We start from the raw sequence: 17723 nt of genomic DNA, 5'->3' as shown, positions 1-17723 counted from the left end.
AGCCCGATTACTTCCAGACCTGATTCAATCAAGAAATCACTTAAACAGAATCTGTCCCGACAAAATCAAGTCAGACAAAAGATCTAAAAAATTAAACGAAATGACACGAGCCAAAGAAATTCCGGAACATTTGAGAAATAAAGTAATTGACATCTGTCAGTCTTAAAAGGGTTACAAAAGCCATTTCTAAAGCTTTAGGATTCCAGCGAATCATAGGAAGAGCCATTATGCTCACATGGAGAAAACATGGAACAGTGGTGACCCTTCCCAGAAGTGGCTGGCCTACAAAGATTACCCCAGGAGAACAGCAATAATTGATCCAGGAAGCCACAAGGGAACTCAGGGCAACTTCTAAAGAACTGCAGGCCTCCCTTGCCTCAGTTAACGTTGGGGTTCATTTGAGAAATAAAGTAATTGACATCTGTCAGTCTTAAAAGGGTTACAAAAGCCATTTCTAAAGCTTTAGGATTCCAGCGAATCATAGGAAGAGCCATTATGCTCACATGGAGAAAACATGGAACAGTGGTGACCCTTCCCAGAAGTGGCTGGCCTACAAAGATTACCCCAGGAGAACAGCAATAATTGATCCAGGAAGCCACAAGGGAACTCAGGGCAACTTCTAAAGAACTGCAGGCCTCCCTTGCCTCAGTTAACGTTGGGGTTCATTTGAGAAATAAAGTAATTGACATCTGTCAGTCTTAAAAGGGTTACAAAAGCCATTTCTAAAGCTTTAGGATTCCAGCGAATCATAGGAAGAGCCATTATGCTCACATGGAGAAAACATGGAACAGTGGTGACCCTTCCCAGAAGTGGCTGGCCTACAAAGATTACCCCAGGAGAACAGCAATAATTGATCCAGGAAGCCACAAGGGAACTCAGGGCAACTTCTAAAGAACTGCAGGCCTCCCTTGCCTCAGTTAACGTTGGGGTTCATTTGAGAAATAAAGTAATTGACATCTGTCAGTCTTAAAAGGGTTACAAAAGCCATTTCTAAAGCTTTAGGATTCCAGCGAATCATAGGAAGAGCCATTATGCTCACATGGAGAAAACATGGAACAGTGGTGACCCTTCCCAGAAGTGGCTGGCCTACAAAGATTACCCCAGGAGAACAGCAATAATTGATCCAGGAAGCCACAAGGGAACTCATGGCAACTTCTAAAGAACTGCAGGCCTCCCTTGCCTCAGTTAACGTTGGGGTTCATTTGAGAAATAAAGTAATTGACATCTGTCAGTCTTAAAAGGGTTACAAAAGCCATTTCTAAAGCTTTAGGATTCCAGCGAATCATAGGAAGAGCCATTATGCTCACATGGAGAAAACATGGAACAGTGGTGACCCTTCCCAGAAGTGGCTGGCCTACAAAGATTACCCCAGGAGAACAGCAATAATTGATCCAGGAAGCCACAAGGGAACTCAGGGCAACTTCTAAAGAACTGCAGGCCTCCCTTGCCTCAGTTAACGTTGGGGTTCAGGACACAACAATAAGGAAGAGATTGGGCAAAAATGGCATCCATTGCAGAGTTCCAAGGCAGATCCAAAAGAACATAAAGACTTGTTTTACTTTTGCAAAAAAAAAAAATAATAATAAACATCTGAATGCTTCCCAGGACTTTTGGGAGAATATTATATGGACTGACGAGATGAAAGTTGATCTTTTTGGAAGGTGTGTGTCTTGTTACATCTGGTATAAATGTAGCACAGCATTTCAGAGAAAAAAACATCTTACCAACAGTCATACATGGTAGTGGTAGTGTAATGGTCTTGGGGTGCTTTTCTCCTTCAGGACCTAGACAACTTGCTGTGATTGATGGAACCATGAATTTTGCTCTTTAAAAGCAAATCCTGAAGCAGAATGTTCAGCCATCAGTTTGTGAGATCAAGTTGAAGCGCACTTGGGTTCTGCAGCAGGATAACGCAAGTCAGCTTCTGAATGGCTGAAAAAAACAAAATGAAGGTTTCGGAATGGCCTAGTCAAAGTCCAGACTTTAATCCAATTGAAATGCAGTGGCATGACCTTAAAAACGCCTTTCATGCTCGAAAACCCTAAATTTTTGCTAAATTCAAACAATTCTGCAAGAAAGAGTGGGCCAAAATATCTCCACAGAGATGGAAAAGACTCATTACCAGTTATAGAAAACGCTTGATTTCAGTTTTTGCTGCTGAGGATGGCTCAACCAGTTGTTAGGCTTAGGGTGCCATTACCTTTTCACACACGGCCAGGTAACTGAATAGTTTTTTGTTTTTTTTTCTTAAAAAATGAAATCACCATTTAAAAACAGCATTTTAAGTTCACTTGGGTTATATTTGTCTGATATTTACATTTATTTGATGATCTTAAACATTAAAATGGGGAAACAATGCAAAAATCTAAGAATTTGAGAAGGGGGCCAATGGGGTCTTTTTTACGGCACTGTTTATGTGCATGTAACAATGACTTCCTATGATGAATGTGTACTTATGAGCGACAAATATTCTGTTTGTGTAGCTTTTAGCGCGTGAAGATAGGCAGCAAAGTGAAACAAAATGGCTCACAATGGCATAAGACCATTGCTTTCATTTAAACAAAATCTAATGTATCTAATCTAATTTAAACAGCTGCGATTGGCTGGCAACCAGTTCAGGGTGTACCCCGCCTCCTGCCCGAAGATAGCTGGGATAATAGGCTCCAGCACTCCCGCGACCCTTGTGAGGATAAGCGGCTCAGAGAATGGATGGATAATTTAAATAGTTCAATGGATAATGTAGGTACACAATTTCTATTTGCATACATCAATCTGTTCAACAAAATGACACCTTGTCAATACTATCTTCAAAACATTCAAAGTAAGTAGGCTCCTGAAGTCAGTTTAACTGAATTAATGGTGATAGTCTTCTGTTCCGTGTTAGTAAGATTGAGGAAATTAGTTATGCATAAGCCATTTTACACATTGTGCAACTGTAATGAAATAGAGGTAGCATCCAAATTGAATCAGTGAAGCCTCCTCAAAGTTCCTACCAACCGACATTTTTCTTATGGCCAGAAGGGGACGACTCATCCATCCAACCATGTTCTGGACCGCTTATCACGTACCGCTTTGGAAAAAATATCTAAGCTATTTTTAGCTATCTTAAAATCAGAAAAAGACAAATCTGCACAGCGTGTGTGTGCTAGGGGTTGTGCATAATAGTTGAGTAGTAGACTTTACTACTGCACAATGAGGATTTCTAGTGCTGTACTGAAAAATTATCAATGACATCATCAGCGACTAGTTGATGTCGACTTGTCTTTCATCACATTATTGTTCAATAAAAAAAATTCTGAAGTCGTGCAACCCTCCATGATGTGGAAAAAAAGTATTACATCACTTGGGGTGGCAGTGCTGTATCATCTAAGAGGGTTCTTGACTTGTCACCCAATTCCCCTCCACCGTACAACTACCACCACCTTCAACTCTCCTTCACATCATTGAACGTGAGCTTGCATTAACCCGCGCGGACTGCAAATGCTTCCTCTTAAACATGGTCACAACAAGTCTGACACTCCCTGCACTGACAACCAGGCGGCTCCAAAAAAAGAAACACTACTGAGCACGCAGCAAGCCAGCACGCACACGTACACACATTTGCACACGCACATACACACACACACACACACACACACACAAAACTGCCAACACAAAGAGGAAGGACATCACATTGTGAATCTTTATAAAGGGATACATCTGCCGAGGGTTGAGAATAGCAGTGGTGCAGAAACATTCAGAGCTGTGCAGGAGAAAGATTTATCAGTATCCTAGTGTCCACTGTGGTCCAGTGCCACCAGAAACAGCCTTGACAAGCTTGCATTAGTCATAGTTTGGCATGGTTTTTTGGCCATAAATCGTTGGTGGCTTTCCCAAAACAGCTGCTCACAGAAACACACAAACACACATGCAAATGTAGGCATGAATTGACTGGTGGAGAGAGTGGAGCTCAATGGGCGATCCCAAAGTTGGTCAGGCCTTTTAGCATCAAGCAGCTTATCCAATCAAATATTAGATTAATACTTTTTATGAGAATAAGGCAGTCATAGAGAGAGGCATATGGAATGTGTTGTGTGCTCATCTCTAAGCCTAAGAAACATTGCATAACCAAAGGTCATTGTGTCGTGTGTGTGTGGCTGTAACGCGTGTAGATGAAAAATCAGTTGAGTGGAGAAAAAAGACATTTTAATTTTAATAGGTTTGCCATGTTAAAGCTATGATTCAGTGACCATAGCCTACGCTTTTCATTGCATGGTAGTCTGGCAGACTGGCTAGCACTATCAGAGCTGGACCTGGTGCATATGATCCAGAGTACTGCACGGCAGTGCACACACATATGAGGGATGACAAGATTGAGCAAAATAATTGCATGTTTCCCTTTATTTTAATTTTACAGTTGCAGAAGAGCTACCGGGACCATCAAACATATTTTTAAAATGTATGTGTTACAATTAAATGGAAAGTTTGCAGATGAAGAAAAAGCCTGTAAAACTGTCAGTACAAACCTGACAGTAGTACATTAGGAAATTACCTGTGAAAAAAAAAATCATCTCTCTCTGGCCCCCTCTTGTACTCTAATTTGTTTTTTCAGAAACCATCACCCCTGAGTAAGAAGAACCAATCAGAGACAGAAGGTGTGACTGACGAGGTGGCGATCATCTGCCGTGGACTCGCAGGCACACTTATACAATGGCACACCCTCGCAGCCTCGCACTGACCTGTTAGCTACAGCTTCAGGAGCTTTGCTGTAACTTGGAAAATCCACCTCTGGAAACAAATGCCCATCCCTCGTTTGCTAACAACTAGACGTAAGACTAGCAGAGCAAAGGAATTCAAGCAGTTGAGGATTCAGAAGCGATGCAGAATCAGCAGCATTTCTGCTCGACAGGTAAGTTTATCACCTCGTTTTGAGTAAAAAAACCACCAACTACGAACCAATAACATTTAGTGTCATTGTAACACTGGGACGGGTATGGATCAGTTGGTGGTGCGGGTAATCCAGTGGCTGAAGGGTCAGCTGTTCGAATCCCGGCTCCGACTGTCTTCTATTGAAGTGCAAGACACTGAACCGTAAATTGGCTGGCAGCATCGTATGAATTTTGTTGAAGCTGGACAGTGTTCTCTGTGACTATTTATCACAAGTACGCACTTTCATAATTGCATGCTATTATGAATGGCAATGTTTGGCACAGCTTTGATTAGAGACTCGGGGGTGGGGGAAGGGGTGGATTTGTAAAGTGAGGCTACATTCAAATCCGGCCAGTGGTTTGAAAACTTCAAACTTCAAACTATCCCTTTAATTGGAATTTATGTGACAACAGTCACATAAAGCTTGCACTGCATTCAAGAAACTCATGTGATTTGAAAGATGGTCATAGATTTCAGATCATATACAGTATGTATGAGTTCTTTGCTTAATAAAATGAGTTAATAAACGCCCACGTTCAAAAAACTGAAAGTGAAGAAACAAAATGATGATTGAATACGAGTTCAGTATAACTGAAAGCTGCAGGCATGAGATGCATAAGACTTGAACCACAAAAACTCCTCCACTCTTTCACTTGCCTGGAAAAAAATGAGCTTTTGAGGGAATCACTACAGTCAGAATAGTCCGATGGAACAGCAACTAAGCCTTCTGACACTAGGCAATGCAATTCGCTACAGAATGCCTTGAGAGAAATTTTTTTTGCACCTAGGACATGTTCAAGACACCCTGTGCCATATTTAGCAGAGCAGCCTCACAACAAAAAGGAGCTGGCTTTTTCACAGTACATACAGTGCTATTTTCTTCATATATTTTAAATCCTATAATACAACTCTGAAAAGTGTGTATCTCTGTTCCAGAACAAATGAGCTTTCCCCCAATTCATGAACGAGCTTGTGCATTCCCACTTACATTGGAGTCAAGCAGATCAATGCTGTCTAGGCTCTTACTGCGGTGAATGCGGCCTTTGATTCGACGTAAGGAAGGTTTTCCCTGGCTCATGGGCAGGGATAGCGTGGACGTGGCAGGCATGGCCATAGCACCAGCACCCCCAGTAGCACCAATAGGCCCATCTGAAGATTCGGGAGCACCAGAGGGGGACGTCTCTCCATCTGATGGCGTTACCCTGCAAGACACAGCGAGAACAACGATGTTGATGGTGTTTTCTGCCATGTTGAAATTTTTTTGTCTGCCATCCCAGCGTCAAATCAATAGTGTAGAGACAAACCCAGAACAGAACTGGGTATGCCTCACACAAATCTGAAGCTTCCAGACTTAACAACCTCATGCAACCACATCAATGTCACCCCAGATTCAATACAATTTTTAATACCACAATTTATCTGAATCTTCAGTGCACACTGCTTGCCAGCAGTAACTGATGCATATTCAAGAGAAAAACCTAAAGATACCTGGGGGATCAAAGTAAGACAACTTGATGCCTTTTAAAGGACATTCTCTCCTGTTGGGTGTAGTGAGAGTCAAGCAAGTGTGAGTAATTGGACTGAATGTTAGCTGAGTAGCCTGCAGATGGATACAAGGTATGGAGTACCCACTTCTATTATTCGGCCACAAAGCTTCATATACATATACGAAAGCTGGTGTTGCTGTGAAAAATAAAGTCAACATTTTTACACTGTTCTTTTGGCCTTTACTCTGCATGCAAACCATTGTTAGGTAAATAGAAACTGGGTGACTCGTGTGAAGTTTGGACGGCCACTCTGAGTTATTAAATTTTTTTCAAACCTGTCTCCGATTGACATTTTTTTCTAATTTTACATGCAACTGTAATATCAGGAGTAATGCAGCTTCACTATTAGTCCACATACACCAGCTGCACATTATGACCCTTTAAATCAAATGATATCCAATCCAAGAGCTGTAGCAAAAATGCTGTGATTACAAAGATACAGTAGGTTAATCATTATAGTGCCACTAGTTGTATTTTCAAGCTCTTAAAATACACTTTTATGTGAACAGAGATTTTTTTTTGAACCCGTAAGGACTTTTCTTTTTTTCTTTTTGTCTTTAAAGTGCTAAATATGCACATGCTATGGACTAGTTCCAGCCAAACAAATGATTCTAGATTTTTTTTGTTCACAGTAATCCATTTCCTATGCTTGTAAATCCAAAAATATATCATAAAAATACCATAGATATTTACTGTGATGGATAAGTAAAAATATCTAAACAAAAGTATGAAACACTGAGTTGGAAAAAAAGGACCAAAGAGGAATTGCCTGGCAGCCAGTCAGCGTCTATGACTGCGCAAAACACATGCAGTTAGCGATATAACAAAAGGTCAAGTAAATACAGAGACACTCAGGCAGTTCTTCAGTAAAAGAACATATCCAGTAAGCAGCAGTTCAAAATGTTAAAAATACATTGTTGATAGCAAGGGTGAACTGCCACACTGGTTAATGCTGATGAAAATAGTATAGTAAATCAAATAATCGCTTTCCTACAGCCGAGACAGGTTGGCAGTGGCGGTTTCTGATATGGGTGATATGGGTAGCTGCCCAGGGCGGCATCTTGTGGGGGCAGCACATTCACCAATATGGAAAATTTAGAATCTTAAATTAACCGAGTGCATGTTTGTAGAATGTGGGAGTACCCACAGAAAATCCAGCCATTAAGAACAGGGAGAACATGCAAACTCCAAGATCCGAACCCTGAACCTCAGAACTGTGAGGCGGATGTGCTCACTACAAGGGCACTGTGCTGCCTTAAAAAAGACAGTTGAGAATGAAGGGAAGCAAGTCAATTATGCATTGAAAAAGAGGTGGATGAGTTGAGTTTGTCTCAATGCACACATATGACAGTGTTTTGACCGAGGCTAATGGAGGTTGAGAATGCGCTCTTGTTAGTGCACAACCCTGTGGCTTTGGTAACAAGAAGGGATGCTCCAATACGAGTGGTAAATCAAATATTCATAATGCTTTAGTAAAGTAAAATGGATCTAATGATTTTATAAATTAAAAGCTATGTGGTAGTGCGTGAAAATGTCAGCTAGCATTATTGTTCGTCACTGTGTTTGTTAAATCATTGTGGACAAGAGCTGATTGGGCTTTTTGGTTCCACAGGCAATACTTGTGAGGAGTGATTTGTCTATAATGTTGGTCATTCTGATCATGGCAAATATTGACAGCATACCATGGGTAAAAAAAGCAGGAAACATCTAGCCTAATTGAATTCTTTGCTCTGTTGTTGTTTCAACAACTCCAAACAAAGAAGCTAAATGCTGACAACATCGGTGTCTTTTTGAGTCAAGTTGTGGTGGCCCTGTCAGTACTTGTACTGGCCCCGTATATTCATGATGTAACTGTAATATATTAAGTTTTAGTAATTATTTCGGATTTAGCGTCGTTTATGACCCTTTAATAAATTATTCGTACAATTGCATTCATGGTGATGACTCTGTATTAACCCCACTAAAATCAAGGCATTGCAATTGCACAAATTAAGAATAATGCTTAAAAGAATAAATCAGTAAAAAATTATTAAAATATTTACTTAGCATTCACATTCCAACAATGCTTTATCTTGTGTCTTGAGGTTATGCACAATAAGTATAATTCAGGGTGCTCCGATCAGGGTTTTATGCTGCCGATTCCAGTACCAATAATCCGTGAGTGAGATGTACCGATAACTGCCGATAATAATCGTATGGATTAGCTGTAAAATTTTCAATTTATTTATGATGAGTGCTATTGGCTATATTATCTGACATGTTTGTTTCGGTTTGCTTCACAGCTCTTGCGCACCTGCACAGTGTGAACGCTACACAAGAACTGGGGGAATATGGATAAAAATAATAATCACGATTATTTTTATTGATATTGAAATCATGATTAATAAACACAATTATTCATTTATTTCAACACTTTGTATTTATTCAACTACCAAAAATAAATTAGCAACAAGTAAAATAATTATAAATTAAAATACTAGAAATGGGTAATTAAAACAATAAAGAATAATAAATACATTGATGGCTAAAAACGTGCCAATGCTTTTAACCATGACTGTATTGTCTTTATCTATGATGGTTGTCTAAAAAAAAAAAAAAATCCTCTCATTATTCCAGAATTTAGCAAATAGAAATCATTTTGGTAATCCTAATTGACCTAAAACAGAAAAAGATCAGAATCATCTTTATTTGCCAAGTATGTCCAAAAAACACACAAGGAATTTGTCTCCGGTAGTTGGAGCCGCTCTAGTACGACAACAGACAGTCAATTTACAGAACACTTTGGAGACAGAAAGACATTGACAAAAAAAAAAAAAAACAGTCACTGAGCAGTAAAAGGTTGCTAGCTATCTGGTAATGCCGGTACATTATTATTATTATTTTTTGACAATTGTGCAAAAAGATGCAGAGTCCTCTAGCAGTTCGAATGACTAATATTGCAATAGTCCGGTGCAATAGTCCATTGTGCAAAGGGCGCTGAGACTTCAAGGAGTGTATGCGGTTTAAAGTGACGAGTAGTGCGATAATCTGGGACAATGTTGGTTGTGCAAATGTTACAGATACTCCTCAATCAGTGTGCAAATGGAGCAGATGCTACTCTGGCATGAGTGGCCAGTATATGCAAATAGTGCAGCATGGCGAGACAACTACAGTGAGTGCATGAGTAATACATAATTGGCCCCACAGAAATGTGACAACGAACTCAAGTCAAAAAATTGCCAGCATGTTGTAATGGAGTTGTAGGTCAGGTGTTTAAGAAATTGATCGCAAGAGGGAAGAAGCTGTTGGAATGTCTACTAGTTCTAGTTTGCATTGATCGGTAGCGCCTACCTGAGGGAAGGAGCTGGAAGAGCTGGTGACCGGGGTGCGGAGGGTCCGAGAGGATTTTGCACGCCCTTGTCTTAGTTCTGGCAGCGTGCAAGTCCTCAATGGTGGGTAGGGGGGTACCGACAATCCTTTCAGCAGTTTTGATTGTCCGTTGCAGTCGGAGTTTGTCCTTTTTTGTAGCAGCACCAAATCAGACTTTGATTTCATGTCACACTCAGGAAAAAGAGTGTCTTTTTATACAATCAATGACTGTATCTGCTGCTTCTGCTGTTTGGGCGTTGGCCTCTTAGGGGCAGTGTGGTGCGATGCATGCATACTACTCGTTTACTGGATGCTAAAAAAAAAGAGCAGAAAAACATTGCGATATAACGTTCATAAACTAATCTTTCACAGATTAGGAATAATATATGCCTGTGAGTGTTATTATATTACCTGTCTGCATGTGTTACTACGGCGTTTGCGTGTGACTATTCGTTATTTGAAGGTAAATCCCTCCCGTGACCAAATGCCAATATTAGCTCGTCCATCAATAGGGTTTTTGACTCTTAGCATTAAGATGGCGATTTCGAAAACTATGTGTGTCTTGTATTTAAATCTAAAATGAGGGTAATTATTTTTGTTGTGTGCGTACTTTTTCCGTAAACTCCAACTGGGGTGTCAGTAAATGGCTTAAAGCACGCTCAGGGAGGGCAGAATAACATTCTAAAGGCTGCGAAGTACGAGCTGTTGTATGAGGCTAGCGGCATTAGCTTCGGTTTGGCCATCGTCTTGAGGCTAACTCGAATGTGTGCCCGTTTATCCAGTCTGCTGGTCGCGGTTCCTCCTTGTGTCATCACAACATCCTGTCTTAAACAGGATGTTTCGGTGATAACAGAATTTCAGATCGACACTGAAAATGCAGTTTTGGGCCTTTTTTGGCAGGAGAAAATTTGCGGTGACTTAGAAATTTGTACTGGCCCAAGCAGGCTAATGCCGATACATAAGCGGTTGGCCGATACAGCGAAATAGTGGTCCCGGGCCACCATTAATGTCGGACCCTGCGACATGCAGAGAATCGCTTGTTCCAACAATGTCACGTGTTTTCCTTTATCACTTGTGAAGGGATGAATTTCAGAAGATGTCTTTGAATAGATGGATGGATGGATGGATGGATTACTAGTGCTGTTGTTAAACAGTGACTAGTACCACAGTTGACTAAGAGCACGATTCACCTTTAAGCTTGGACTGAGGGGTTGGACTAAGGGGTTCTACTGTATATACAAATGCTGTATATACCCCCCAAAAAGGCAGTCGCTAAAAGACATTTAATTTACATTCATCATATGCTTTGTCATATCTACTTCCAGAAGCCAACTAATCAAATTCTTAAAGTTCAATATTTGGCCCTTAAAAAGAAATTGCTTTGTCCATGAAATTATACGACAGTTTACATGCAATCAAATGCTCTCTTTAAAGGCTCACATTTAATTTGAGACATCCTCACTTTTTGACAAAATTCTGGATATTTGTTGCCACAAAGCTACAGTAAACAATATTACAAATGTTTAATGTTGATCAACAAATCCACTCAGAACTTACACAGTTGTTACTCACTAAAATAACTGTTCTCAGGTAGCTATGACAACTAAAGCGGCGACAGCATAACCAGTCTGCCGCGTATGATAATTGATATGTAGCAACTAAAAAGCCAGCCAATCACAAAGTACAGTCAGACCTTGCAGGAAGCAAGCTGGCTCTCGCTCTCGTAAAGTGCAGACGCTTTCCTGCTCGCTCTGCTTGCTTTGCCTCTGTTTGAATTTTTTTTCCTGCTGATAAGCTTGTTTTTCTTCTTCCAAGGAAATTGGAAGAAGCGCCTCCTGGATATTTTTAAACTGTACTTTTTTGGTAGCTGCAGTCAGTTGTTGCCATATGCCAATATTTGTTTTTTGATACCCCCTTACGCGTGAACGTCGCCTGCTCATTAGCACAGGCCTTCTATTGGCAACGAGACCAGCAACAAGATGCCTCTCTATTCGACTGAGGACTATCATGGACTGTATTGAAGTGTATGTGGATGTAATTGGACAGTCAGGGAATGAAACCACTCTACCAATGTCTCAAAATGGTGAGCAGAAGTGTGCTCACAGACAGCCACTTAACTCAACAAAGAGGACGGATGTGGACTGTGGAAATGCTAATAGATCATTCAGCAGTTCTCCCTGGAATTTACTGGGAGCAAAGCCCAAAGATATGGGGCAACATCTAAAAGGGAGGACACAACACTAGCAGAGGCTGGCCTGCATTGCTTCTTCAACCCAGAGTAAGTGCCTGTGGTAAGTAAGTGCTACAGCGAAGGGCAAGAAAAGAGGACGCGAGTCAATGCAAAACATTGAGATCAGACTTAACAAATAGATTTGACCCTGGCCAAGAATGCTCACCCCCCACCACCACTGAAAGGTATGAAACTAAACTACAAGACTACAACTACAAGAAGAAAAAAATGGCACCCCAAACGTTAATAGTTGGTGATGGAGCTGCCAAGGATGTGAAACGTTTTTGCAGTGAGAAGAACACCAAAGTACTGTGTTTTACCAATGACATGGTGTCTGATATCTCTAAAAAAAATGCTGGAGATCACTAATGAGCACCAAACTGTGAAATCTGTCAGTATACACACTGGGGCCCTGGATCTTGTGAAGTAGCAATCAGAGGTACTGAAGCCAGATTTTATTGATCTCCCAACAAACGTGCAATGTTTTGGATGCTGAGGTTTTCATAAGTGGACCTCTCCCAATGGTCGTGTCTCAAAGAAGTGTGGACTGCAAAATCTGTGAGTTTCATTGACAATTTCTGCGTTTTTTGGGAGTGCAGACATCTTTACAAGGCATACAGTTTCTGTCTAAATAGACAAGGGGTTAAGTTAATGGTTATTATATTCTTCTTATTATTTTTTTACTGTGTATGTCATTCAGCGGCCCGAAAGGAAAACATTGGCCTTGTTGACATGGCTGAATGACAAAAAGATGCAGTTGTTACCAAGCAATCGGAGGAACAAGAGATAAGGCCACACGAGGCGCAGACTGATTCATCAGGGTCATCCAAACAATCTGAGGAGCGAATGACAAATGAGATGAGCCAGCACGTTGAATCTCCCACACCCCTCCCTGCCCCAATGGCGCAAAGCCCAACACAAAACTCACTCTTTACCAGCCTAAATTCTCTGCTAGGTGTGATGAACAGGATGAAGACGATTGTCAATATTGGAATCCAACGCACACCACGCCAAGATCTTCCTCCCATCTTCCCTCGCCCGTCCACTAAGATGCGAAGGGCCCATCCTCCACCCATGAAGAATCTTATCTGCAAATCTGACGAATATCTGCTGGGTCGTTTCCAGAATAAGTCATACCCCAATGGAGATCAGGCATTTTTCATCACTGTAATTACAAGGGACAGAAAGTTTGTCAAAGAAATCTATCCATCCATTTTCTGAGCCACTTCTTCTCACTGGGGTCGCGGGCGTGCTGGAACCTATCCCAGCTATCTTTGGGCGAGACACCCTGAACTGGTCGCCAGCTCTGTCTGCATATGCTGCGTCCCCTTCTGGTGTGGCGCACTGGAATAATAGCCATAACCTCCATGGATCCCAATGGAATAAAGCTTTCAACACAAACAGATTCCATCCGTTGACTTCACATCAATGTGTTTCATATCGATCCATCCATTTTCTGTACCGCTTATCTTCACTAGGGTCGCGGGCATGCTGGAGCCTATCCCAGCTATCATCGGGCAGGAGGCGGGGTACACCCTGAACTGGTTGCCAGCCAATCGCAAGGCACATACAAACAAACAACCATTCTCACTCACATTCACACCTATGGGACAATTTAGAGTTATTCAATTAACATGCATGTCTTTGGGATGTGGGAGGAAACTGGAGTGCCCGGAGAAAACCCTCGCAGACACGGGCAGACACGGGCAGACACGGAACCCAGACTCTGCTTCCTTATGGGAAGGCGTGTCGGTGGAATTGAGGTCTTCGAAGTATTCTCCCCCACCGACTCACAACGTCGAGGTCAACAGCGCCCCATCCCCACTATACACAGTCTTGGTGGTGCACTGCTTTCCTCTCCCGAGACGCCGGATGGTGGACCATGGCCTCACCAAACTCCTCCCATACCCGAGTTTTTGCTTCAGCGACCACCAAAGCTGCATTCCGCTTGGCCAGCCGGTATCCATCAGACGCCTCAGGAGTACCACAGGCCAAAAAGGCCCGATATTACTCCTTCTTCAGCTTGACAGCATCCCTCACCAGTGGGAAACGTGGGTAGGGCTAAATGGAACAGTCCTTAAATGGTTCAGGTCCTATCTGGAAGAAATTAGTTATTTTGTAACAATTGGAAGTGTTCAATCTCATCGAATGGCAATGACCTATGGAGTCCCTCAAGGGCCAGTTCTTGGACCCCTCCTGTTCAACCTTTATATGCTACCCTTGGGTCAAATTCTTCAGAACTTTAACTATTTTACTATCATAGCTATGCAGATGACACACAGTTATATCTAGCAGTTTCTCCAGATGACTGCAGTTCAATTGTGGTGTTGTGTCACTGTCTAAAACAGATAAATAACTGGATGAGCCAAAATCTTCTTCAATTAAACCACAGCAAAACTGAGATAATTGTTTTTGGCAATAACGAAAAGAGGATTGCTGTTAGTAAATACCTAGAGTCGCTCTCTTTAAAAAACAAAGACCAAGTCAGAAACCTTGGTGTTCTGATAGATTCTGACCTGAATTTCAACAGTCATATCAAATCAATTACTAAAACTTCCTCCGGCCATCTGAAGAACATATCCAGAGTGAAGGTCATCCATTCTTTTATCTCAAGTAGACTTGACTATTGTAATGGTCTTCTGACTGGACTCCCCAAAAAGAGCATTAAACAGCTGCAGCTCATTCAAAATGCTGCAGCTCGGGTTCTGGCCAGAATAGAGAAGTCAGAGCATATTACTCCAATACTAAAGTCTTTATACTGCCTCCCAGTCAGCGTTAGAATAAATTTGAAAGGTCTGCTACTGGTCTAATAAATCAGTTTATGTCAGATAAATTGGTTTAGTTCTTGAATACATGAAAGAAATGCTCATGGAATATAAACCCAGTAGGGCTCTGAGATCGAGAGACTCAGGTCAAATAGTGGAGTACCGAGTCCAAAGCAAACATGGTGAAGCAGTATTTAGCTATTATGCTGCACACATATGGAATTAAGTTCAAGTTAAAAACTTTTTTTTATCATGCTTTTTAAAGCATTTTCACTTTTAAATGATATTTCTTGCACTGTACGCTGTTTTAATTGTACTTTTTATTTATTCATTTATTTTGTTTAAATGCTTCTTAGCTGTTTTTTTTCTTTGTTTTTAAATGCTTTTAATTATGTAAAGCACATTGAGTTACCTTGTGTATGAAATAAATAAATGTGCTTTTATTTTCTTTAAATGGATACACGGTAATAATATTAGCTGAGAGAAGGTTCTAAGAACAAACTTATCAATGCAAGCTATGTAAAGAAAATTCTGAATGACTCAAAATTCTTTTAGGGGTCATACCTACAAAACAATTGTTCAAACAGCTGAGCAAAACATTGACATTTTGCAGAAACTGCTTCCATTTCTTTCATTATAGATTTAAAAACATTCTGCAACAGATTTTAGGCTGAGGGTGCAGAGTACCCAAATGCCCTTCTCCCAACTTCTGTCTGAGCTTTTGGGACAGAGAGCATAAAGAGGTCCTGAGAATGCAACAAATTATGGCCGGTATTTTTCTGCCTGATAAAAAGACAGAGATAGGTGCAACGCAGACCAATAATTGCCTCATAAATAAAGGTGTACCAGTGAGTGAGCCTGCAGGTCTCCAACACAGGCCATCCAATCTGAGAATACAACTCACAACGGTGAGACCGAGCTTTACAATTTGTAATGAACTTCAAAAGATAAATGGTAGACAATATCAAGCAGATGGAGACACTGTGCAGAGGCATACATGTACAACAAATCACCACAATCTAAAACAGGTAAAAATGTTGCAGCAACAACCCATTTTTATTTATTTATTTATTTTACATTAAAAGAAAAACACATCTTTTTTAAAATAATAAAAACACTTTTATCCTCAGTCTTTTCACAAGACACAGTACATGTGATTTAAAATTGAGGGAGTCGTCAATCAGTATGTCCAGGTATTTGAAACAGAGTACAACCATAATGCACAGTGCCGTTTGAATGATCACATTTTGCAAATTTTCAACAGCTTGTGCAAGAGATGCAGCACAGCAGTACACAATGCCATCATCTGCATAAAGATGGAGTTTTGCATTTGACACTTTTTGAACAAGATTATTGACATTATATATACAGGATAGTCAGAAGATTTGTCATTAAAAGAAATCTGACAGAAAAAAGGGACAAATATCAGCTTATTGTAACTAATGTGTCTAATATTGCCCACAATTTCTTTTTTCTTTTCTCTTGGATCTTCATTATGCATGAGAGCCCTAATAGTGCCATTGAGAGTGACAGATAAAAGTAAAACACGCGTGCTTATTTGCGGGTGGCCGCTGAATTATTTATCATGAGTGATGCTCCTGGTTTTTGGGGCGATATATTGAGTCATGTCAGTGCAGTTACAAGTTAATAACACTTTTTTTTATTGCTAGAGAAAAAGGCAGACACTCACAAAAAGGCTGTAGCGCACTCACTGTGTCCCCAAAGCAACCTCTTCAGTGAAAACAACAAAGCACACGTCTTGAAGTACAAAAATATGGAAATAACAAGAAAACATTGACAGTCGTGAAAAGTAGGTCATAAATGTTGCATGAGACTTTGGCCCAAAATAGAGTATGTCCCTCCTGCCCAGGATTAAACAGGTCAGTAGCAGACTTCATCAATTACCCAAAATCACAGAAATGTGCACATGTAATTTGTCAAATAGCATTGCAATCATGATAAATGAAGTATAGTCTACACAAAAATATGATTGCTGTAAAATATAGGAAATGAAATAAGAAAAAGTGTGCATGTCTGAAAACAAAGACAAATATGTTTAATTAATTATTTTAAAAAATGTCGTCCCTGAGGGGAAATGTAATTTGAATTTTTACTGTCAACATGTGCCCTGCAATTGCCTAGCAAGTAGTCCAGGGTGTACCCCCTGCTCCCCTTTCTCAAAGCGGGCTGGGAAAGGCTGCACTCACCTGCAAACCAAATGAAGATAAGGTGTATAGAAAATGGATGGATGGATTTATTGTTTTGCATACATTACACTACACAGACCACATACAGTGTTCTCTCGTTTTTGCGGTTAATGGGGACCAAACCCCCCCCCCCCCCCCCCCCCCCCCCCGCGAAAGGTGAAAATCCGTGAAGTAGGATTTGCTTGAATCTTTAATTATAAAATGGTACACAGTAATTAACATATATTATACAGTAATTAACATTCATCAACATTGCCTTCTGAGAGAGGCGAATACAGACCATACAGAGGCACGCTTCTGAGGCCGTATCATTTTTTTAATTTTTCGAACCAGCCTTTGCTGGCTGACAAGCCTCATCCTCGAGGAGGCGAATGACTCCTGGCAGCGCTAGTACTGGCTTGAGGTTCGTCAGCACCTTCTTCAGCCTCTGTCGTCATCGGGCAAAATTTGGTCGTAGAGAGCTTTGGCCTTTGTCCTGATAATATTAGTGTCCAAACTCACTGTCTTTTCCCTGCAATCAGCAATCCACAATGCCAATGCAACTTCCATTTTCAAAATTATCTTATTACGCAGCGGCACGGTGGACGACTGGTTAGAGCGTCTGCCTCACAGTTCTGAGGACCGGGGTTCAATACCCGGCCCCGCCTGTGTGGAGTTTGCATGTTCTCCCTGTGCCTGGGTGGGTTTTCTCCGGGCACTCCAGTTTTCCCACATCCCA

General features: G+C 41.0%; 1 protein-coding gene across 12 annotated transcripts in view; it reads right to left on the bottom strand.

Annotated features, from left to right (window-relative positions):
• Window positions 1-17723, bottom strand: part of tjp1a (tight junction protein 1a) — a 193187-nt gene that overhangs the window by 153041 nt on the left and 22423 nt on the right. For all 12 annotated transcript variants that reach the window (XM_061670482.1, XM_061670488.1, XM_061670485.1 and 9 more), the window contains exon 2: window positions 5897-6110. In XM_061670482.1, coding sequence (XP_061526466.1) covers window positions 5897-6110 — 214 coding nt within the window. The remainder of the gene's footprint in view (window positions 1-5896; window positions 6111-17723) is intronic.

This window comes from Phycodurus eques, chromosome 2 (assembly GCF_024500275.1).
Source record: "Phycodurus eques isolate BA_2022a chromosome 2, UOR_Pequ_1.1, whole genome shotgun sequence".
NCBI classification, from domain to species: domain Eukaryota; kingdom Metazoa; phylum Chordata; class Actinopteri; order Syngnathiformes; family Syngnathidae; genus Phycodurus; species Phycodurus eques.
The sequence above is the reverse complement of the archived record's forward strand: the minus strand, read 5'-3'. Positions and strand labels throughout refer to the sequence as shown.